The sequence below is a fragment of the Aptenodytes patagonicus genome, chromosome Z (genome assembly GCF_965638725.1).
Source record: "Aptenodytes patagonicus chromosome Z, bAptPat1.pri.cur, whole genome shotgun sequence".
NCBI classification, from domain to species: domain Eukaryota; kingdom Metazoa; phylum Chordata; class Aves; order Sphenisciformes; family Spheniscidae; genus Aptenodytes; species Aptenodytes patagonicus.
Genome location: NC_134982.1, coordinates 78,659,758 through 78,684,024, shown reverse-complemented (window position 1 = coordinate 78,684,024; position 24,267 = coordinate 78,659,758). Strand labels below are relative to the sequence as shown.

At 44.8% G+C, this 24,267-nt stretch overlaps 1 protein-coding gene across 4 annotated transcripts in view; it reads left to right on the top strand.

Moving 5' to 3' along the window:
• Positions 1-24,267, top strand: part of PALM2AKAP2 (PALM2 and AKAP2 fusion) — a 337,193-nt gene that overhangs the window by 160,475 nt on the left and 152,451 nt on the right. For all 4 annotated transcript variants that reach the window (XM_076362480.1, XM_076362484.1, XM_076362482.1 and 1 more), the window contains 2 exons: positions 16,697-16,811; positions 17,422-17,443. In XM_076362480.1, the coding sequence (XP_076218595.1) occupies positions 16,697-16,811; positions 17,422-17,443 (137 nt within the window). The remainder of the gene's footprint in view (positions 1-16,696; positions 16,812-17,421; positions 17,444-24,267) is intronic.

Below are 24,267 nucleotides of genomic sequence, written 5' to 3'. Positions count from 1 at the left end.
GTTACATAGCAGGAATTTCCAGAGGTGTGATATGGACCAGCTCCCCTTGCTACCCCATCCCTCAGTACCACCGTTCCAGGCGTAGAGATTGTTCACACAGGCGAGGAGACCCCTGGGAGGATGTTTTGCATAGTCATGGGATCCACTGAAACCACAGAAGGTGAACCAGCTCCTCGCAACCAACCAGCCCCTCCCCGGAGTCGTAGCCAGGAGCCCGTCAGGCTACGCTTGGCTTTCCTCAGCTTGCTGCAGAAAGAATAATGAGCTGTGTGCAAAGTAATTTATTAGAAAGTAGGGGGTTACCACACTGCTAGTTGTCTTTGAGTTCTCCTCTATGATATTTACCCTCAGAAATGCAGTCCAATGCCACCTCTCTGCTATGCCCTATGGCCAGCTGCGGGCCAACCATCAAAACGTAGACCCCGGCACGCTTTTAAAGGTTCTCTTAAAAAGGAAAATAATCCCTTTTCTAACCCATCCTGGGCTGCAGGTGCTCTACTGGCTGGTTTTTTCTCCCCTGAACCAAATCAGCCCAGATGTCTGCTTTATCCCAACTTGGAAGCTCTGTGGCTCTTGGGAAGTCCAGGGGTCAAGAATTTCACCCATCCGAGACCCACGCAGGCAGGAAGCCGTCAGCTGACTCCAACCACAAACATGCAGCGCAAAGTCAAGACAAACTTTGCAGCTTCCCACAATTAAAATCGTGCCTCGTTCCAACTTTCCATGAGGCAGTAAGGGAGAGTTATGATCCGTCATGGAAAATAAAAAGGAGGGCATTGTCATGTTATTAAACTTGCTCTCCTTTTTTTAAATTCACACTCCAGCACCGTGAGGGATTGGACAGCAATGACTCAGGTGTGGCTGACGTTAGGTAATGTGGAGCAAAGTGCTGGAAAAGTAAGCCCCAAGCAATCTCAGAGCAATTTTTCCCACTCATTTCTTAACTCACACAGCTGTGTAGCTGGCTCTATTCACCAGCACAGCTCAGCAACGACACCATACTTCCAGGGATCTCTCTGCAGAATTACTGATGCTGTCTGAGCACAAATTCAGTCTCACAATTTCTCCACAGCATGGGAAGTTGTCTTACACTGTAGATGAAAACCAAAGATGTGCTCATGATTACCTGAGCAGGTGGTGGGGGTCTAGGAACTGGTTTGCTGTGATTTCCAGCTGAGACTGGAGCATGGGGAGTGCAGCACCCAGCTCTTCTCAGTCCTTCCCACTGCAGGTAGAAACTTGTGAGATGCATCTGATGAAAGAAAAACGTAATAGTGAAACTCAGAGAATTAAAAAATGAGATATGGGCATTGTCCCTGGGAGGGTCCGGATAGTTATAACTCCTCTGGTCCTCTAATGGTGTGATGGTATTAGGCCATTGTAGGTGATCTCCTGTACTCCTGGCAAGAGAAAACCAGGCTCTGGATGACAGACATACAACTAGAGCAGTCAATGTCTAGAGTACAATTAGTATTTCCTCAGCTTTCTACAGTTCTCAATGAATCCCAGGACTTGCTGTTTCCACCCACCCCCTTCTGCTTCTCCTGGGGTTGTAAGCAATTTCTTGAGCTAAAATTCATTCATCATTTTATGGCATGATTTCGTTCTTGTCCAGCTGAGCACGGTCAGCGGGAAAAGGCACTTTGCTTTGCTCACTGAGATGCAGTTACCACCACAGCCCCACCTTCCCTGCACTTGTATCCCGGAAATTTGTGCTGGGAGTCTGTGAAAGGAACTGCACAGAGCTCTCCATGTGCCCGAGAGGACCGGCGGCCTCCCCAAAAACCCTTGCCTGCGGTAGCAGCACCACCCACCAGCCCGGTGGACACTCAGAGAAAATGACAAGAACAATAGCAGGAAATGTCTAAGGGTGGAAACAACAAATGGAGCACAGCCCACGTTTCTGGGGGCTTCCTGATTGGCTTGATTTGCCTCAGCAGGAGCACTTCGGATAACCTTGGAGTTATCCCACCAGGGCAAAACCTCTCCCCAGTGAAGCCGCGTTTGTTCCAATGCTTTCTGGGGCACGGGGACGCTTGCTGCCAAGCACAAATAAATAAACAGACACAACACAAAAGCTCTAAGGTAGATCAGATGGGTGAAGCAGGATTGGGACACTGCCGTCAACATGCTCAGGGTGGCAGCAGCTTGGTGCATCCCTCATTGATCCTGGTGGAGAGTCTGTCCATTCCCACGGGACACGTTCCTTGCCTCGCATCAGCCTTCACCCTGGAAAAATGGACTGTGAGTTCCTGTAAGTGAATGACAGCAGAGGACAAATTTGCAAAGCTCAAATCCAAGAAACTGTTTGCATCAAGAAAAAAACAAAACAAGTAACAGCTCCTACTGGGTGTTCCCCTTCCTGCCCCACTGCTCTTTTTCTGTCCTTGCTGTCCAAGTCACTCTTGGCAAGCAGTGCAGGGGAATGCATTTGTGTATTTGTGAGGGGAATTTTTAAAGGGACCTAATAAAGCACAGTGCCTGAAGCATGCTGACTGTCAGCTGCACATACCCATCTAGCTCCTTTGCCAAGGGCTTCTGAGGGCACAGGTTCAGGCAGTTGTGACTAAAGCACAACACAAAAGGCCAGGAAAGGTTTGTTAAAAAAGGTCCGAGGGAGGCAGATGGGATCCCTGTAAGTTGCAGCTTTCCATGGTAGTAAGGTAGTTGTGCTTTAACAGCCACATGACAGCCAGGATGCAGAGAAGGTGTCTTCACACCAATTATAATACTTCTATTTGGGTTTTCACATTTTCAGTGTAACAGCCTGAATTCTCTGGGGCTTATTTTCATTTTTACTATTATTCTCAGACTATATTTGATCAATGACAGGCGGTACCTTAGACCAGAGTGCTGTGTGGTGGGCAGCACTTACTTCTTACACCAAGTAAGCTTGTAAGCACCATGTTCCTTGAAACAGCACATTTTAAGCCACCACTGCAGAAGGCGAATAGATAATGCCTTGTTTGCACCAGAAGTCCATTACAAAGTCCATGCAGTCATTAGCAGCAAATCTGAGTCGTCAAACCAAAATAATAGAAACCTCACATGTACAGTGATATCTATAATTAATAATACCAGCTAACAGATCTGCCAGGGATAAGCATGGTCTGATGTATGATTGGACTGCATAGGATTGGCAAAATGTATTGGATCAAGATGGGGAAGTGGAGGCAAAGTGATTTGCCGGAGGCTACAGCAGGGATAAAACAGACAACTCTAGCCCATGATTGCTAATTTTGTCCACACTGCTTTTCTAGTAAATAACTGCAGCACCTTTTCAGTGATTATCAGATTGCCGTATGAAGGAGTCATTTGCATGTGCTCCTAAACTGCTAAAAGTCACACATGAAGGAGGCAGGGAGGGATTCAAAACATCCCAAATGGGAAACCTTCAAGGAGTGAAATCCTGGTTTGTGAGCAGTAGGGAACAAGCTGACATTGACTTTGGATGGAGCCAGTGCTCTGCCTCAGCAGAGGAAGAGCTGGAGTCTGGTGTGGAAATAACCTGTGCAGGAATTCAAGGAAGACAAGAAATACCAATGAGGGAGAAAAAAAAAAAAAGCAACCTGTACCAGGCAAAAGCTTGTCTTTCACTCAATGTGCACATATCTACATATATATGTATTAGGGCAAATCCACAAATCGGAGCATTTTCAGGTGTGCTCTCAAGTATTCCTGGTTAGGCTTGGACTATAATATATCTAACATATGTATTAACAACTAGTATATACTTTCCTTAAACATCCCTTAATCTTCTCATTGGCATGAATGGGCATTATGGTAGGCTGGTAACACTGTGCTTTTTGGTGCTGGTGTTTAGCGAGACACATTGTGTGAACAGTAAGACCAGAGATATTATAGTGGATCCAGCTCAGTGGATCATTTCAAATAATTTCTTCAGAAGAAACACAACACTTACAGTGAGTCCCAGAGTGAAACTTGGGTGCACATCTTCATGGCAATAAAGAACTGCTGCGTCTTATCAACACAGCCAGAAAATTAGAATTGTCCATTATTTTTTTTTTCACAGCTCTACTATTTATCTTAACGAAGATCTTGAGTTTGCTAAGAGCCATGTGGCATTGCAAAGAAACAAGCAAATACTGATGTAACTACTGCTACGTTGTATTAGCATCCATTCCAGGCAATCTAAGCAGTAGGTACATCAGAGGAAGAATAATATTTACATCAAAAATATTTATATACTTGAGATTGAAAAAACCCCAATCTTTGGCCCAAGACAAGTGGAAAGAATTGTCACTACAAGCTGAGCAAAAGAGGAAAAATGCAGTTCAGAAAAAAAATTCAGAAGAAATTATGCTTCACAGTAGGGAAGAACCAGCAGCACACACTTTCATCCGCTGTATGTAGACTGGCTACAGAGAAAGTCCTTTCGTTAGGTCACTTGCTAGCTCTGTAAAATGGCAGACTTTCTGCCAGACTTTCTTTTTCCTCAGAAAGTTTGGGCATGGGTATCTTTGCTGGTATTTGTATGGCACTGTCAAAACGGCTTTTCTGAGCATCCCCATGGAGGGGCTGAGTACTGCATATCCCACGCCACTGTTTCACCCTGGGCAGTCAGAGCTGCAGATCAGCACAGCCCAGGGAGTGCTCCACACTGCACAGGCTCATGGCCCTTGCTTCATCGTCCCCCTGCATTCACTCTTCTCTGAGCAAAAGAGCCGCAGACACAGCTCAGGGAAAGATATAGGGGAAAAAATATTGCCAAGGGTCTCCAAAGCCCGTTAACTCTTTTCACTCTGGTAGACTCAGGAACTTTTGCCCAGGCCCTTTTAGGCATTTTAGGTGAAAGTTCTTCTATACACAGACTGAAAATTGCATTGTACTAACAAGGTGTCCATTGGTGGTGGCACGGTCAGGCATCTCTCAACATCAACAGCAGCGTTCATGCAGCCTGTATCATCATTTCCCAGTGGTCATGACAAGCAGAAATGCACCAGAAGGTGAGTGATAATTTTTAGGGAATTACAGCTATATAACATACTATATGTTATGTAAATATAATAATTTATAATATGTTATATATAACACTGTGCAGCGTGAACACACATGGACTCCCTCCTTTGAAGTGTGGCTGTTCCCATCAGCTACAGCTGATGCTTAGATTTTTCCCCTTTCTATAACGTTTATGGAAGTTCTAGAGCTACACACACACTTCACCCTAGAAGCTGGGAAGGGTCTTGGTCCCCTGCGAAGCATGATCCGCTGTGCTCTGAAGACCTCTTTACTGAGGAGCATAACCTTTAGTGAAGGCGACAAGAGAGCCAGGCCGCAGATACGGATGTTGGTTGAACGGTCAAAAGTTAATGCCCTTGGCTTACGTGAGGGAGAGAGGAGAAGAAGAGAAAGGACAGTGAGGAGACAGTACACATAAGGATAATGTTTTAATAGGAAAGGAAGTGATATGATTGGAGAAGTAACGAATGGAGACTGGCTGCGAGGAGCAGGGGAGTCGCAGGGAGGCGGGAGTGGTCAGGAGGTTTCAGAAAGGGAAGGGCGATGAGGGGACGGGATCCACCAGGAAAGGCAGCACAGGAGTGGGCGAGGATGCAGCAAGCAGCAGGAAGAGGAGGTAGAAGAGGAAAGAGAACAGATGGAGGAAAAAGAAAGGAAAAGAAGATGGACAAGGCTGGTTTAGAACATATTTCCCTGTCCTCTGTTCTTTTGCACTGTATTAGCAGAAAACAGTACTAGTGTGCTGGGGCTGAGGAGCTGGCTTAAATCAAAGCAACCTGTAGGTCTCTAGTTACCTGAAACTGAGAGCAGGTCACAGCCATACGTGTCTCTGGTCCAAGCATGCAGCTATGGTTGATTGACAAGGCTGGAGTGATGACAGATGCTGGAAGAAGCATTAAAATCAGAGCAAAGGAGTCAGGGCTGAGCAGCTCCAGAGAGCAAAGCTGGATTCAGGGCAAGTTGGGAAAACCTGTCATGTTTCTAAGGCATCGTCCAGTGTCTGCTCTTGACTCCTGTGCTCCACAGAAATAACTGTGATCAGCTTGCTTGCTGCCCAAGCGTGTCCTGTGGGCACTTCAGGTACAAGAGCACTCCACTGCCGAGGAGCAGACAAGCATCGCCAAGTCCCCAAACACTACTTTGGGTCACCACCAAGAGTTGACGTCCTGATGTCGTGGAGCTCTGCCAGGCGCTCCTCTTGCGCTGTCCCCTCTGCCCCTGCCCTTCACTGCAGTGGCCTATGGGTGACCCAGAGGGACAGGAGCGCTGTTCTCTGCAAGACTCACTGTTGCAAGACCCTTGTCAGCTCCCTGAGAAGAGCAGGTGGGAGCACAGAGAGCACCTCCCCAAGTCTCGCAGTCCAAGGACCTGAGGCCAGAGCAGATGGTTGAGGAAAAAGCTGCAGTGAACTGGGTCCAAGCAGAAGACAACACACCCACTCCATCCCTAGCTAACGGCGCTACCTTTAAACCCAGCCTCCCATGTGTTTTGCTTTTCAATGCAGCACTGCTTGCACTCCGAGCTTTCATTTCTACTGCGGCCCCTCCAGAAGCAGCTGTAATTTTCAATAAGCGTAGAAAATGAACAGCCAGTGTCTGTCTGAAGTTTCTGCTGTGGACAGCCACTTAACCTGGAGGTTACGGGGTCCACCTTGCTGCAGCTGGCTGCTAGGGTATCCTCGTGGCCATTCTGCTGCAACTTGAGGGGTATAAATTTGGTGTCATAGAATCATAGAATCGTTTAGGTTGGAAAAGATCTTTAAGATCATCAAGTCCAACCATTAACCTAACACTGCCAAGTCCACCGCTAAACCATGTCCCTCAGCGCCATATCTACGTATCTTTTAAATACCTCCAGGCATGGTGACTCCACCACTTCCCTAGGGAGCCTGTTCCAATGCTTGATAACCTTTTCGGTGAAGAAATATTTCCTAATATCCAATCTAAACCTCCCCTGGTGCAACTTGAGGCCGTTTCCTCTTGTCCTATCACTTGTTACTTGGGAGAAGAGACCGACACCCACCTCGCTACAACCTCCTTTCAGGTAGTTGTAGAGAGCGATGAGGTCTCCCCTCAGCCTCCTTTTCTCCAGGCTAAACAACCCCAGTTCCCTCAGCCGCTCCTCATAAGACTTGTGCTCCAGACCCTTCACCAGCTTCGTTGCCCTTCTCTGGACTCGCTCTATCACCTCGATGTCCTTCTTGTAGTGAGGGGCCCAAAACTGAACACAGTATTCGAGGTGCGGCCTCACCAGTGCCGAGTACAGGGGCACGATCGCTTCCCTACTCCTGCTGTTTCTATACTATTTCTGATACAAGCCAGGATGCTGTTGGCCTTCTTGGCCACCTGGGCACACTGCCGGCTCATGTTCAGCCAGCTGTCGACCAACACCTCCGGGTCCTTTTCCGCCAGGCAGCTTTGCCTGGCTCATGCTCTGCCCTGATCTCCCCAAGACCCTTAGCAGCTCATGTCCCAGCTGACATTGTAAATCGGGGACGAAAAGTGTATTCCCAGTCTGTACATGGGTGGCTGAAGTTTCTTCAGGGCAAATACTTTTAGTATTTTTTTTTTCACTTCATTAAAAAAGAAGGTGGAGATAAAACTCACACCCTTTTCCAGGCTTCCTGCCTTCCCTGTAAATGCTGCAAGGTAACTGAATGTGTATCTCCAGTATACCAGTATGTATAGGAATTGCACAGAAACATCCCCCTTCCTTGGCAGCTTGCAGGATGGGTGCTGCATAAGGTCACGCATTCATTTTGATCGTACATCCACGCTAACCTTGGGTAATGCTGCAGTAGCCAGCGCTGCTGCACTATGGAAGAACGAGCACTTAACAGTCATCCCCTGACTGCTCTCCCTCTATTTCTTGGACCTCTCCCAAGATATAAATAACACAGTCCACTGTACAGCTGAACTGCTGGCATCTGTTGCTAAACCTGAATGAATTTTCATGTACGTAGCTGCAATGTGCCAGCAAACTGTTTTTCACAGGGCTGGCCGCACCTGTGATGCTTTTCTAGGCTCTGGGTGAGTGCTGCTGTGTACGGGGAATTTGTGCTGGGGGGAACTGCATGTGCGTCCCTCCTTCGCCTGGACCACGTCCTGCAACACGTGCCCTCTGACCCCAGGTCCCACCACAATCATTGTGGCCTTTCTGGAGCTTATTCCCTGAGCTCAAAGTGACCAGCCAGTCCCCTGAAGTACACCTCAATGGTAGGAGCAAAGCACGGCGTGGGAGAGGAAGAGGATTTCATGACAGCAAGCCACATGGGCATGTTTGTCCCTTATACTCTTGTGTGTCCTCAGGCATCCCAGTGAGAACTCTCCTCATGCTTGTCCTGCCAAGTTTACTTAAAGCCATGAGAAAGCAAGCAAGTTTCTGCAGGGTTCGGTATCTTCCCTGAGTCTTTGCACCTTCACCTTCCAATTACAAAGTACAGTGCACGTGTCCTCTCTCAGATGGACAAGCTATTTTATCTTCCCTGCCTTTCTCCTGCCATCCCAGCAGGTACCGAACAATGAACCACAGATGATGCATCCCTGTACTTGCAGTGTAAGTCCCGTATGTTGTCTGGTGCGACTCCCTGTCTGTCTGGACACAGAGAGCTGCGTGTCTGGTTTTGTGCAGCCTGAGCGTTTTATATCAGTTGTGACTGTCACTTCGTTTACTTTATTTTAATGTTTTGGATGCTGGACCAAGAGGCTCCAGAGGCAGAAGGATTGCTCTCTCTCTGGGCTGAGAGGGAAGAAGAAAATTATAGCAATGGTGAAGAGGAGAGACAAAACCCAGCTTCACCAGGAGGAGCCTAAATATCCATTTTCATCTCATGGGGCTGGGCCAAGAAACGAGGACATTTGTGCCATTTGTTTTAAACACAAGTGCTCCAAGAGCTGGATGATTCAAAAAAGGGTGTTTACTTGGTTGGTCAGGGAAATAAAGGGATTGGGTCCTGCCTGGAGCCTGGTCAGGAGCACAAATGGGAGCTTTCAGATCAAAACACTCTTGTATAAGCAGACAGAGAGAAAATAAGTGGACCCTTTGCTCTTGCACCTCTTTGGCCACTGGCCAGGGGACTTGGTTCAGACCAGGGCTTTTTTTTTTTTTTTCTTTTTTCCCCTCCATTTCCCAAAGGAAGGTCAAGCCATGTGCTCCTCCGCTGTAAGGGCAAGCATCCAAGGCATAGTCATTCACTGATTTCCAGTTAGTGATCTGCCCTTTCCTGAGGCAGTGGGAAGTTTTTAAGGTTGCAATCTCAACCCAGGCTGGAGACATCTCCCATTTGAAGAAGACTGGAAGAACTTGGCCCTGGAAGGCTCATGCTTGTAAAAGTCCACAAACAAGTGTGGGCTGTAAATGCCGTGGGGGCAAGAACTTGTGTGTTAAGATGATATGAGGAGATGATACTGGAATGAGATAACATCCTTCTAAAACAGAGAAAAAGCAGGTCATGAAAAAGTGGCTCCAGTTGGAGGAAGAGTCGCCCCAGAAAGCGCTGAAGGTCCCTGTGCTTGGGAGATTTAATGCTGTGTTAGGCAAACCACCGACCAAAATTAACACATAAACAGTGTTGCTTTGGCAAGGAAAGGGACTTGATCATATAACTTCTGCAATTCCAGGTCAAAGCATTTGCATTATGTTGACACTAAGCCTTCTACACCTGGAGAAGGCAACATTTTACTAACTAACTCAGGGTAATGATTGTTGGGTTTTACAGTTCATCATGTTTAGCTCAAGAAATCCTGTGGCCAGTGCTTGACTTGCTGGCCTTGATTTGTCTAACCTAGCAGGGATTAACCTGGTCCTGAACCAGGCAGATGCAAAATATCAATATAGAGTTCTCTTTCTATGCATGTGTGTATACACATTTACTTCAAACAGAAAAGGAATTATAGAGAGTTTTTCCTCCCTTCCCAAGTTCATCAGCTGGTACTGGGATGCAACTTTTGTTCGGTGAAGGGAATGGTTTCCCTTCCTGTGTATTCAGGAAGATTCATATAGATTACCAGAGCAACTCATTCAGCATTGTGCCTGAATCTCATTTCCAAGCATTGATTGGTGATAATGTATTCCCAGTATTTCAAGTCACGGAGGTTTTGCCTTTTCGAAGATGCTAATTAAGTTTGCTGCTCTTGATTATCAGCTGCACTCTGTAAACAACAGCCTTTTGGAAATCATAAGATGTGCACTGCCAGCTTTCTTGTTTGAGGGTAAGCCGTTTTAAAAGGATGAGCTCTGCAGAAAGACTAAACTAAGAGGCATTGAATTACTCAGCTCTGGAATCCCATTTCAGATCCTGCAACAGACCTGAAAGCAAGCAGTTTTTTTGCCATCAGCACTGGCTGTGTGTCGATATACAGTGACATCCACAAATGGTCCAACTGGCTTTGGCACAACTGCCGGTGTTTGCTAAGAAAACTAAGCCAATGTGGAAACTAAACCAAGTATTAGTCAGTGATTTCCCCCTCCCCTACCGCAGATGAAGGGCACTGTTCATGGCTGTGGCATGTAGGTAAATGCTCCAGTTTCTTAGGCATGTTGGTTTACAGCCAGGTTGCTGGTGCTTGGCAGTTGATATGGGTATAGGAAGCGTGTCAAGGGCTGAGGTGCTGGACTGGAATTTAGGGTACAGTTCCCCATATCTTATCCAGTTATGCGGGTTTAAAGAGCCTAAATGCAAGACTTGCACATCTTGCAGGGGGAACCCTTTCCCTTTCCCCTTGCAAGTTCATTTTCCAACGTTATTCTGAACCTGGGTGAGCTAACAGGTACCCTGCTGCCCCAAAAACCTTTACAGTGACCCAGAAGTGGGAATGAGAGGCCCATGGGATGGAGCATTTTTGCCAGTGCTCCTTTGCACTGCAGGAGAAGGTGCGTGGCTCTGTGCTCGCAGAAGGGTGGACCCTGCACATTAAGTTTCAGTTTCTGGTTTTGCTGTGTGGTCAAAAGCTTCGTGAGGGCAAGATCCTTGAGATGGGCACAGAGTTTGTGCAGAGATCAATTTCATCCCTACGGACAAGCCCAGTTATCCCTCAACTTGGTGTTTATGTTTAGTAAGCATCAGAGAGGTTTGTTGCAGTTCTCTGCTTGTGAATCTGCCATTTTAATACCAGCTGTAACACCTCAGGATGTTCAGCTCTGAGAGACCTTGCACTAATTACTGATATACAGGCCCATGTCTTCTTTGTGCCTTTTATATCAGGTTGATTTAGGGCGTCAGTCAAGCAATAGCAAAATAATCAGTTTACAGCTGAGCTGTCCCCCACTCTACATATGCATCCGTCACCTTTTCCCTTTGAGTGTTTACTCTGATTAGGTCTTTCCTGTTTTCCTCTTAAGTTCTGAATACTTGTATATTTCCTTATTAATGCTGATGAATGTTCTTTTTTCCACTGACATGTCAGTGTGTATGCTGCAGACATAACTTCTGTTACATTTCTATCTTCACTGCAGAAATGACATGAGTATTCCTCAGGTGCAACCCAGCATGCAGAGCTAGTACAGGCTAAAGAAACTGGTCCATAAACCTGCAGCTGTTCTCCTCGTTCATAATGCTGTTACCATCCAACCCCAAAAAACAAAACACTGCTGAGCCAAATGTAGGTATCTCTAGAAATCATGTCTGCCAGAGTTAATTAGCTGGATAGAGGAGGCTGTTTTCTTCAGGCATAGTTCTGCTTACTTGGGATTTGTGTGCTCCTATTGCAAAGCAGGGTGATGCTGCACCAGCTGTGTGAGTGCCCTGCAGGATCCTGCTTGGGGTTTCTCCTGAGGTCGTGGTAAAGACACCTTGTGCCAGAACAGCCTCTGCCTTTCAGCAGAGAGGAAAATGACAGCCCAAGTCTGTGGGTTTCAACATCTTAGCATGAGAAACAGAGGAAATCCTTCACCCAGAGAAAGTGCATTCATCACCTTCAGGCTGGAGCACAAAACAGAGCCCTATATCCAAACATAATGTTTGCTGGGTACTGAGTGCTAAACGTAAATACACATGTACACATACCACAGTACCAAACCTCTCCTTCTGCCTCTTCACCTCTTAGATCTCCCTTCTTGACTCCCCTTTTTGTCACCTAAATTAAAGTCTTCTGTGCTGCCTGACAGCTCCTTTGCTCCCTAATCCCAACATCTCTGCAGGAGGGTTCATTTGCTGCTTATGCCTCCAGTCCTCTCAGAAACTGCACTGCCCTCCTTGCCTACACTCGTGTGGCCACCTGGTTGGGTCGAAATCCCACCAAACACACAGACCAGACTTCCTTTAGCAGTCTGGTGCATCCCCTTTCCCTGCAGTGCTGAACGGTTCTGATGTGAATTTTGCAGGGCATGATGTCTGATAGCTACAGACTATAAAAGAGAAAGCCTGCGAGTAGCTGTAAAAAAAATATTTTTTGTCCCACATCATTGGGGAGTTTCAAGCCCCAACTGGAAGAAGCCATGAGCATCATGGTCTAATCTCACAGTTTACCCTGCTTTGAGCAGGAGGTTGGGCTAGAGACCTCCCGAGGTCACTTCCAGCCTGAATTATCCTACGAGCCTGTAATCTTACTAACCAAGGAATCAGAGTGCCCCCAAATGACAGCAAAATGCTGTCCAAGAGACAGCATCCCTTCTGCTGTTCGTGGTTTCTTCCCCTTCATAGCAGGACAGCACCATTAACGTGAGCAGGAGGGTCACCTGGCTTACATGGGCAGCTCTTCTCAGCCCTCCTGAAAATCCTGTTATACCCTTAGGTGCTTATGGCAGCTGTCCATTAAAGAAAGCTGCGGGACAGAGAGACTAGCAGCAAGGCAGGCTTGTCTTTCTGAGTGACGAAATGTCCCCTGTTTGTTTCTGTGATATTCAGGGAAATAGGGCTCTGTGTACATCCACCGAAAAAACATGGCCTGTGCCAAAGCAACTCTGGACTCCCTGACCCATTTTTTCTCCTTATATAAACAGTTTAGCAAATCCCAGTGATCAGATAACTGCTTGGGCCAATAAGCAGCAACACTAACAGTCTGTCTTACACCACTTCTGCCTCATATGGATCTCCATTTTCTTTCTTATTTTTACCCTACAGGACTGCAGATATTGTAGTTGTTTATTTAATTGGCTTTATTGTTGTGGCTGTCTTTCAAACGCCACCCTGAAATTTGCTAAGAAACCAGGAACAAGGGAATTACAAGGTTTCCTTGCCAGGTGTCAAATGACAATTAAGGCACATCCTTTTTAAACTGGGCTAGAAGAAAAAGACATTACTGAATATTTAACAGGTTTACCTAGGAAGAATGTAAGCACTTTGTATATGTACATACATGTACATGTGCACTCTGAATGGATTTATAACTATTTAAACCATTTTATAGCATGTTGCTCAAAACAAATGTGATATTAGTGCATTTTGGTTTTCAGACCAAATTTGCATGACTCTTGTATCTTGTTACTAAAAAAGCAGGCAGTTCTCCTTTATCACTCAGCAATTCTGATAATATGAAGCTCACTAAAAAAATAAAGGGTGCAACACAACCTTTGGTTTGCAGTATGATTTTAACTTTTGCATTGCTGGCCCCTACGTAAAAAGGCAGCCCAAAGGAAGTGGTGAAGACTTTAGATCCAAATTTTCCAGTGAGGTCTGTAGCACCTAGGTGGTTTGCTGATGAATGTATACAACAGCTCACATGGAAGCTGTGCTCTTGAGTATTTCTGTTACCTCAGTACCTCAGCAGCTTTACCTCAGCCTTTAAGCCTAGACAGTACAGACAAGAGTGGTATAGAACTGAGTGAAAAGGTATAAAGCAACCTCCGGTGGATATTAATGCTTGGTATATGAGCCCTGTGCTATGTAACAGGTACATTCTGGCTGCATGTTCCGTATTTTTCCTGCCACGATGAGGAATTCAGACCCATTCTACACAGGTCCTGGGAGACTCCCATTCTACCTGCACTGATTTCAGTGGAAAAAGGGCAATTTGCACCTATGGTTGTGTGCATTCTTACTCAGTGTCACATAGGAAATCTGTGTCCCTACCAACTTCACCCATGTTTCTAAATCCTGGTAGCTCTGTCTCCGTCCCTTTCCTCTTTAGTAAGTTGTTGTTAATACTGCTTCTGAAGAAGGGATTCAGGAAAAAAAAAACCAAGACTTTGTCAAAATAGGGTAACCTAATGTTGCATCTGCCCAACTCATTTTAACGGTGAGGGCAGGCTGGCACGAATGAAGCAGAAACTGAGGAAGTGAACCAGGAAGGGAGGATAAAAGAGACATAAACAAGTAAAAACAAAAGAGCAAGTAGCCAGAAAGTAAGAAAATATAAATCCAATCAATTGCTGGGTGTGCATGTGCAAGTACACATGTGCATGCATTAGAAGCAAAGTTTCTCTGGAAGACCAAACAATTAATGACAAACCTTCTACAGTTTTGAGCTGGTGCATGAAAAATGGTGCACTTATGACCACCTGAAATTACAAGAAGTCTACTTTCTTATAACCTTACTGACATCAAATTAGTTGCCTTGCACCACGTATGCTTACAGTGTTTTCATTGTCATAAATTATTAACTAATGTCCAGTTTATTAGTTACGGACTAATGAAGAAAAGAAGAAAAAGAACTTCTTTCTTCCCCTGTATTTTGTTGTTTCTGACTTCTATGCACTCCCATTTTCCAGTCTCATCCTGGATCATGTAGCAAGCAAAACGTACCTGGCAACAGAATATGTATCCTGAAAATGCTGCTTAGTGATTCACTTGGGAAGAAAAGAAACATGTAATTTCACCAGACAGCACAGCAGAATATTTCAAATGTCTTTATCAGCAAGGTATAAAATTTATGTGGATCTAGTAATCATTCCCAGGGATAGGGAAGGAAAAGAAGCCACCCTCGTGTTGACTTCTAAATTCATTAAGTAGGAGCATGGCAATGGTTGATCTCAGTGACAAGTGATTTTTTCACTTCACTAGGTATTTTAAAACATTTCCTGGGAAGAAAAGTCAAGATTAAAAAGTATTTTTTTGAAAGCTTTCTCCCTGAATCACAACATAAGGGGGAAAATTCATCCTGTAACAGATTGTTCCATTTCAGCAAAACAAAATATTTTGTTTCAAAATATCTTGCATTTTTAAAATTTTATATTAATTTGGAGAAAATATTAAGTGGATTGGAGCAGTACTTTCCAACAGTTCATTTTAAAATCACGGCAATTAAGCCATTTCAACTTGGAGATGAGGGGGTTGCCTTTAAGAGAGGAAAATGGCAGTTCGACAAACCACCATGAATTTGAGACTATTAAGTATTCGCATACTTCAGGAGAGCAAAATCTGCCTTTTTCCATCTCCAACAACTTGAGGCTGTGACGCTTTTGCCTCCCTCTAATGAAAAGCATTATCAGCAAGTGTCACACATCTTTCATCCTTGTACAATTAGAAAGTGAGGAAAAATTTCCCAGGTGGGGGCCTTAAGTTAGACCCTTGCATCTATATTTAGACACATGAATTTCACAAGCAACTCAAGCTGTCAAGCCCTTGAAAGGAGCAATCCCTCCTTCCTCCCTACCTGCCCACTGTCACCTTCTCCTTGCCTTCTGCCTTGTGATCGAACAAGCATTAATGAAGTCCTGTGCTCAGCAGGGAAAAGAGCAAAAATGTCTCCCTTTAGCTTGGATCAGTGCCCTGATCCTTCACATGAGAAGTGGTGGCAGAAAGGCAGGAGCAAGCAAACGTGGGTAACAAAAGTACTGGGCAATGCTGATCTGTTGCATTCAAAGAAATGTGGTCCCACAGCTGGAAGCAGCTACAGATCTTTCTGTAGAAAAAGGGAGGTTTAGGTTAACTATCCCTGTTCAAAAGTGTTCATCTTAGATCGTATTAGAGATATTTTTTTTTCTTTTGTCAAAAGTGAGAAAATAAAGATGGTGGTATACATAAAAATAGAGAGAGAGAAAGAGGGAATATTCCTGCACCCGCGTAAATCTTGCCAATAAAAGGAGGTTTGAGTTAAAGTAATGGAGAATCTAACCCTGATTAAAGTGTATCCCAAATCACAGTCAACACATCTTAAGGAGTGAGTGCCATTAGGTCTCGACAAGAGAAACAAGAGTGCTGAATGCTTACTGCCTACCAAATAAGTTTATTTTTTGAGCAGCCTGTGTATTTTATTACCTGAAGCTTCTGGCGTCCCCAGTATCATGCAATAATGGTAGAAAGCACGGATGGATATCCCAAAGTGTTATTGTCTGGAGTGAGCGAAGTACTGGTTCAAGAGAAACTCCTAACACAACTGATTGACTGCCAGCTTCCAACAACTATTTCCAGTTTAATTGTCTGGAGTATGGAAGCATTGGAAGACACCTATTCTTCTAATTATTACTGCATGTTTATGGTTATATCCCGTACTGTGATTTATATCCTGTACTGTGATTTCTAAAATGAAAGTGCGTATCTGAGAGATGTTACAGGAATTGGGGTGAAGGGATACCGAGGTATATTTTTAGTTAATCTTTACATGCTTTTGCAGAAGTGGATAATAAGAAAATTAGTCATTTTCTTTTAAATAGATCTGTCTGTTTTACAAATAATTTATGTGCTCTTCATGTGCTAGGAAAGCAGTTGTGAGTAACGAGTGAAAGTTGTTCCTGATGATATTTGAAATGCTAATTAATACCTAGGAAACTATGGCTCATTGAAATAATTTTTACATGTTCTATTTTTGTGTGTATGTGCATGTCTGTATGTCTTCCACAGGCTGGAACAAGAAATACAGAAATTAGAAAGTGAGGAATCCCAAATATCTGCCAAAGAACAAATCATTTTGGAGAAACTGAAGGAGACTGAGAAATCCTTCGACAACTTGCAAAAGGTATTTAAAAAAAAAAAAAAGACACTCGGGCACAGATTGAAACCAAGATAGACTCTTAGCATTGTTTGAAAGCAGCAGTTACAATTCATGCACTTATGGGAAGATTGAGGGCAGTTGCAGAGCACGTAGCTCAAATCAGGATTAACAAGACTAGAAAAGATGTAGAGGCGTCAGATCTATTTTGGTTGGGTTATTTGGATTTCCCCTTCCCACTCCACCTTTTTTTGAAGAGGGATTTCAGAGACTGTCTCCCTAGCTTACCTGCAGGGAAACAATGTGAGCTTTCAGCCCCACTGAAAGATGTCAGCAGGATCCTGAAAGGCATCTCAAACTTCCCTGCTCCCAGTGGCACCCAGAGATAGTGGCATTCACCACAAACGCCACTTCTGAACGTTACAGCCTGCAACAAACAGCAGTGTTCTTTTAGTTACCATGTCCCACTCTCTCAGCCTCTAATGGCACCTAAACCTGGGGAGCCACATCTGCAGTTACCCATTTAAAAATTACAGAGAACCATAAAAGCAAGCCGAGCATAAAAATCAAGACTTCATGCAAATTATACCCAAAATATAAAGGATTTAACCAAACATCTTATTTTTTCCCTTCACAGAGTTTCTCACACCAGGATGGTGGTAAGTGCCTTTTTATTATTGTATAGCTTTAGGTTTAAAAAGAGTTGTTACTATAGCTTTGTTGCAAAGGTTTACAGAGTGGGGGTTCTTCTCTTCATTGTATGTTTCTGATTTATTGCTAGAGCCATTACCTTTTTCTTTGGTATTGCTATAGTGCAAGCACAAACGTCACTATTGTGGTGAAACAGTATTCCTTTGGCAGAGCTCCACCTCTTCTTATGTGCACACAAGGGGAAAGAACAGCATGGATGACTTAAAACAGACATCATACAACTTCTATGTTACTGACCCCTTTCACTACATGATAGCCCTACACTGCGGACTCCTTTTCACCTCTTTGTGGTCAATCTTCTCCATTGTATGCACTCATGCTCTGTTCATAAACAGTTAAATACAATGAGGACTATTCCTAATATACAGGAACAACTATTAAAATGAGATTACTTCACTGATGAACGATATTCTCTGCGTGATGATTCTTACAGAAGGAAAACCTCACATGGGTGGATGAGGATGTAATAATTCCTAGTTTATGAACTCAGTGTCACACTATGTGTGATCAGTCTAAATACTGAGCTATAAATTTAGGTGTCTGAGTGAGCGAATAATATGATTCATTCCCAGGAAGCTAAAGAGACCTTTGCAGTTCCTCTCCAGGACCCTTGAGACCCAGGAAGGATATCATGCTGATCCATCTGCAGATAAATCTGTGCTCCAGACACTCATTCTCAGTACATGTCTTTGAACTGACAAGATTCAAAATAGTGAGGTCAGGACTAGCTCCTCCAGCTGCTGACAAAGCCGTGCCCAACTGTACTGTGAATATAGATGAGGAATATGTAGAATGATCCTAACATTAAAGCACTGAGACACAATGGAAGGTTAATATGTGGTATATGAGCTGACTTGGAGCTGTCTTTTTGAGGTGATTAATATTACTTAGTAAAAGGGTTTTCTTTTTAACTCAAAGATCTAGTTCAGACATTTTCACTTCTATTAGCAATATAATTCAAGTTTTACGTTAAATCCCATTGTCAAAAAAAAAAAAAAAAAGAAGTCCCAGATAGGATGCTCCATGGTAAGAACTCACTCTTCCTTCCTCCTGGAGCATTTGAAATTGGCTACCACAAAGTAAGTAAAGATCTAGAATGGCAAATATTTTGTACCTATGCAGAGTTTCACCGTGGTTGTTGGTAAGTTTCCAGAAGAGGAATGGTGCCTACAGGAATTAGCACCCAAAGTGCGCAGGAGCTTTTATGACTCCTACAAGACGCGGTCTGCCTCTTCATGCGTGTTGCGATAAAATGGGAACCAAAGGAAACCCCCAGCTAGCAAAAATGAAGCGCTAGTTTCCCCAAAGGTATTTTCTTGTAGCAATGTAGTATTTCATTGGGTTCAAGAGGAGCCTCACTGCTATCCAGATTTTGCCTGCTTTCAGTGGACCCCTCCCTCACAGACTGAGCCAGAAGCAAGGACAGCTCGTGACTTCTGAAGCGTAACAGAAAACTGCAAAATTATGCCAAAGAGACGAGAGTGCCTCCAGAATAAATGTGCAAGCAGAGGGAGCAGGGGGTATAGCTGAGTTAACTGGTACCTCTTCTCTTCCAGACCACTTGCTTTATGTATCTTGTCTCTTCCTCTCGACAGCTGGTCCTTGTGGGCTGAGGCAGGCCCGGATCATCCTCTAAGCAGTTACCGTACCCTGCTCCTCTAGGGATGGCCGAGGCTGCCAGCTGTCCTGTTAGCCCTCCCACTGTGGGCACGATGTGACCGTACATCTTCACATGGTGAAAGCTGAGCAGATCCTCTGTTTTCTGCTCTCTGACAACAGTCTGTGAGGGTAGCTGATCAGAGCAGGAAGAAAACACATACACAGCTAGCTGTGATCACTTTGGTACCATATATTTGTCCTTCCTTCAAAAACATGTAGGACTTGCTTTGTTGCAGCAGATCAGCCATCTGTCTGGCAACCATCTGTAACACATGCTGCAGAGGAAAATGGTAAGAGCCATTGGATAATACAGGAAGGCTGTGTAAAACACAGACACAAACCAACACAGACCTGTTGGGGCAATTTCTTCAATTGCCCCAATATCTTGAAAGACTTCCAGTCCATAAATCTCACATTAGTTTTCCCTGTGTCCATCCCTTCCTTTATTCTAAATGCAATGACGGTACAGAAAGTGATTTATCTCATCATTGTGTCCCTGTGCATGTTTTTGTGCCATATATATGGTGCTGACAGAGCTTTTGAGTGTGCAGAAAGCACAACTACAGGGAGCTCAGAGCCCAGAGGGGTCCAGGTGAAGGCTGCGAGGGGAGGGGAGAAGTGGTGGTGAGCACCAGTGGTCGATCAAGTGACGCTCTGTGTCCTTCTCACCCTTCCCAGAAAACAGCTGTGTTTGGCAATGAGCATTTCTGAGCTTGAAGTCATCCAGGCACAATAAACACAAATCCCACGTTTTCCGGGGTACAAACACACTTTGCCTTCATAGATCACTACATGACAGAAAGCAGAGCAGAAATGCTGAGACTGGGGGCTGTGGCCCTGTCACCTGCAGTCATGGTTCTGACAGCTCCTTGGTGGCTTGTCACTGTCAAACTCTCCATTAAACAAGACCTGAGATGATGCTAGGAATGACATCATTTGTTGCTGCTCAGGTCTGCAGTCAAAACCAGGCATGCTGTAATGCTATGCTGCATGCACATCATGAACAATGGAAAGGAGAGAGCTCTTACTCTGTGTGTGTGTATGTTTATGGCTCAATGTATATATAAAATAAAAACCACATTAAGATCGGATGTAACTCCCTTGACTGCTGAATTTGCCTCAGGGGTAAATTTGTCCTCTGCAGTCTTTGGCCATCTGTAGGCAAACTACATGCTGCTACTTATGAGCCAGCAGTGCACACTCGCAGCCCAGAAGGCCAACCATATCCTGGGCTGCATCCAAAGCAGCGTGGCCAGCAGGTCGAGGGAGGTGATTCTGCCCCTCTACTCTGCTCTGGTGAGACCCCACCTGGAGTCCTGCGTCCAGCTCTGGAGCCCTCAGCATAAGAAAGACACGGACCTGTTGGAGCGGGTCCAGAGGAGGGTCACAAAAATGACCAGGGGGATGGAACACCTCTCCTATGAAGAAAGGCTGAGAGAGTTGGGGTTGTTCAGCCTGGAGAGGAGAAGGCTTCAGGGAGACCTTATTGCAGCTTTTCAATACCTAAAGGGGGCTTCTAAGAAAGATGGGGACAAACTTTTTAGCAGGGCCTGTTAGGACAGGACAAGGGATAATGGTTTTAAACTAAAAGAGGGTAGATTCAGACTAGCTATAAGGAAGAAATTTTTTACACTGAGTGTGGTGAAGCAGTGGCACAGGTTGCCCAGAGAGGTGGTGGATGCCCCATCCCTGGAAACATTGAAGGTCAGGTTGGAGGGGGCTCTGAGCAACCTGATCTAGTTGAAGATGTCCCTGACCTTTACGGGTCCCTTCCAACCCAAACTATTCTATGATTCTATGACTCTATACTTCAGCCAACATACAGAAACCACAGTTACAGTAACTCTACAGTTTGCACAAACCTCTGTTTGAATTTGATACATATTAGCATATATTTGGCAAAGCTGTGGCTCTGGAAACCTGGCCTGCATTGTTTAGCTCCCAGCACATTGCTTAGAGACTCTTCTGGTTTTCTCTCCTCTGATCTTGACCAGCTGTGCAGCCCAACAGCAAAAGAGACGAGCTGTTGATGACTCTCTCAGAGTCATCAAATACAGATCTTTGTAGAGTGCTTCCCATGTGTCGTGTAAAAACTCATCAGCGATTGTTTTTCAGTTGTAGGGTTTTAAGTAACTTTTTAATTTGATCTGCATCTATGGCTGCCACATTTACAGCACCTCTGGCCACTTGAGTGAAAACCATTCATCACCAACCTTTGAGTGCAGCCTGTTAGCCAACTACCTACCCATCTCACAGACCGCCCATCCAATCTGTATCTTGCCAGTTTGTCCAGGAGAAGGCTGTGGGAAACAGTGTCAAACATTTTGCTGAAGTCCAAGTTAACGACATCCATTGCTCTCCCCATGTTGACAGGAGATGTTATTTTGTTGTAGAAGGTGATCAGGCTAGTCTGTCATGATTTGCCTTTGGTAAATCTGTGCTGGCTTTTCCCAATCACCTGCTTCATTCAGTTTGTAATAGTTTCCAGGAGGACTCATTCCATCACTTTCCCAGGGAATGAAGTAACAGTAATGGGCCTCTAGTTTTCTGGGTCCTCTTTTGGTCCCTTCCTGTAGACAGATATGACATTTTCCCTCTTCCAGTCATCAGGGACATCCCCTGATCTCCATGACTTTCAAATATTATAGACAGTCGCCTTGCAACAATGTCAGCCACTTCTCTTAACACCCTGGGATGGATTCCAACCAGACCCATGGGTTTATGTGGGTTGAGCCCTTGCAAGAGGCCACACACCAGCCCTTCCTCCACTACTGGTGGGTCAACACATGAGTTGTCGTAGCTACTTGATCTTGGGATCTGGAGTCCAGCTATGCCAGTAAAGACAGAGGCAAAGAAGGTATTGCGAACCTCTGCCTTGTCAGCATTGTTAGTGACTAGTTTCCCTGCCCTGTTTAGTAATGTGCCTATGTCTTCCCTGTGCTTCTGCTTAATGCTCACAGATGTGAAGAACCCTTTCTTGTTGTACTTGACCTCTTTGGCCGATTTCAGTTCTAGCTGAGCCTTAGCCTTCCTGACTGCATCTCTGCATGCTCTAGCAAGGTTCTTGTAGTCATCAGTGGCTATTTGGCTGCCTTTCTATAGCCGGTATGCTTCTTTTTTGCTTTTAATTACACCTAAAAGCTCATTGTTAAAAGACCATGTGGTCTTTTGTTCAGCCTCCTTCCTTTCCCTTTGTAAAGGGTGGACCGTCCTTGCGTTTTCAGCAGGCACTTCTTGAATAACTCCCAGCACTCAAAAGTTCCTTTGGCCTCCATGGATGCTTCCAATGGAATCCCTCACAGCTGGGCTCTGACCATATTGAAGTTGGCTCTTCTAAAATTCGGGGTCTTTGTCCTACTGCTGGTCTTCAGTGTGCTCAGCAGGATCTTAAACCTCTCAATGTGCTGGTCACTGTATCTAAGGCTACCATTGGTAGTTATGTTGTCAAGTAAGTTTTCTCAGTTTGTGAGCAGCAAATCTAGCAATGTGCTGCTCCTAGTCGGCATGTCCAACATCTGTAGCAGGAAGCAGTCCTCGATGCTTTCCAGGAACCTGATGGACACAGTGCATCACTGTGTTTTTTTCCCAACAAATGTGTGAGTAATTGAAGCCACCTATGAGGACCAGGTTCTATTGGCCCGAGACTTCCTTGAGCAGCCAAAGTAAGGTTTTGTCGCCTTCGTCATCCTGATTGGGAGGTCAGTAACAGATACTTAACATAAGATCCCCCTTGGTGATGATCCCTCTAATCTTGATCCAAAGGCATTCATTCAATAGAACTAGTGTGGTCTCCAGAGCTTTCCTCTATACACTCAAATTTCTCTTTTACATAAAGTGCAACTCCACCTCCTCTTCATCCCTTCCTATCTTTCTGAAAGAGTTTGTAGCCATCCATTGTGGTCTTCCTGTCATGTAAGTTTTCCCACCAAGTTTCTGTGATTCCAGTGACATCTCTCAGGCTGGGCACAGAGCTCTAGTTCCTCCTGCTTGTTGCCCAGATTACATACATTGGTATACATGCACTTGAAGTGGCTCAGCTTAGGGTTCTTGCCTTTGGAAAGGTTTGGGGAGCATTCCTTACTGCTCTGATAGGTGCGGTCATCTACCCTGTTGCTTATGGAAATACAGGTGTCAGCTGTGGACCCTATCCCCCAAGTTCGTTAGTTTAAAACATGATTCACTAAGTCAGAGCCAGGCTATTCAGCTTTTAGCAAAGCTTCCTGCTTAAACCTCTGTTCATGGTCTTACAAACATGGTGGGAGGGTCATAATCTCTGTTCCCTCTGACGTAGCCCCATGGAGCCCCAGAGGGCTTTGCAGGTGGAACAGCCCTGACCTGGGAGCCAGTATTTGCAGAAGACCTTAGGCACTAATTTTAGTGGTAGTCAGACTTTTTAAAGATAATCCAGCCCTTGGAAAATGAGCTCATCTGACATTTGGCCACAAGACTCTGCATGGGAGTTACTCTTAGCAGTTCTGAAGGTTTAGTTTTGTGTGAGCACCCTTGAAGGATTATCTGGCCCCATATGTTTTCCCAAGCACTTGTCTGTCTGGTAATACGGAAGAGTGCCATAGTCCTAAAACGCAGTTTGTTATAAGCAGCACAAAAAAGCCACAGGACATGTTTTATGGCATCCTTAGATATTAATAACTCATCAAAGGTTGAAATTAAGATATTGAATGCAGTCAGTTCAAATGCTTTAGTTTGTGTTCTGTCTTACTTCTTATGCAAACGAAATGCTAATTTGTGTCTCATCCACTCCTTGTAAAATTGATCTTTTATATCCTTTTTAAAGGTGCTAAATGAAACAAACCTTGTTGCCAGTGAGATAAAGGAAAATGAGCATGTTCTTTTTGTCTGGGGGGGGGATGAGACACGAACTGGCAGAATCATCCAAGCCCTAACTTCTTCTAGTCAAATACCCCATTTCTGACATGTAGCACCACCACTTGCTTCAGAAGAAAATACACAAGAATCCTACGCCTGCCACCCCCACCACAGCATTCCCTTCTCAGGACAATAATGAGAGATTGTCAGGAGCCTTGAAGCTAATTTTTTAGTATTTTATTCTAAGTAACATCCAGAGAAGTTTCTAAATTGAGTTAATATTAAC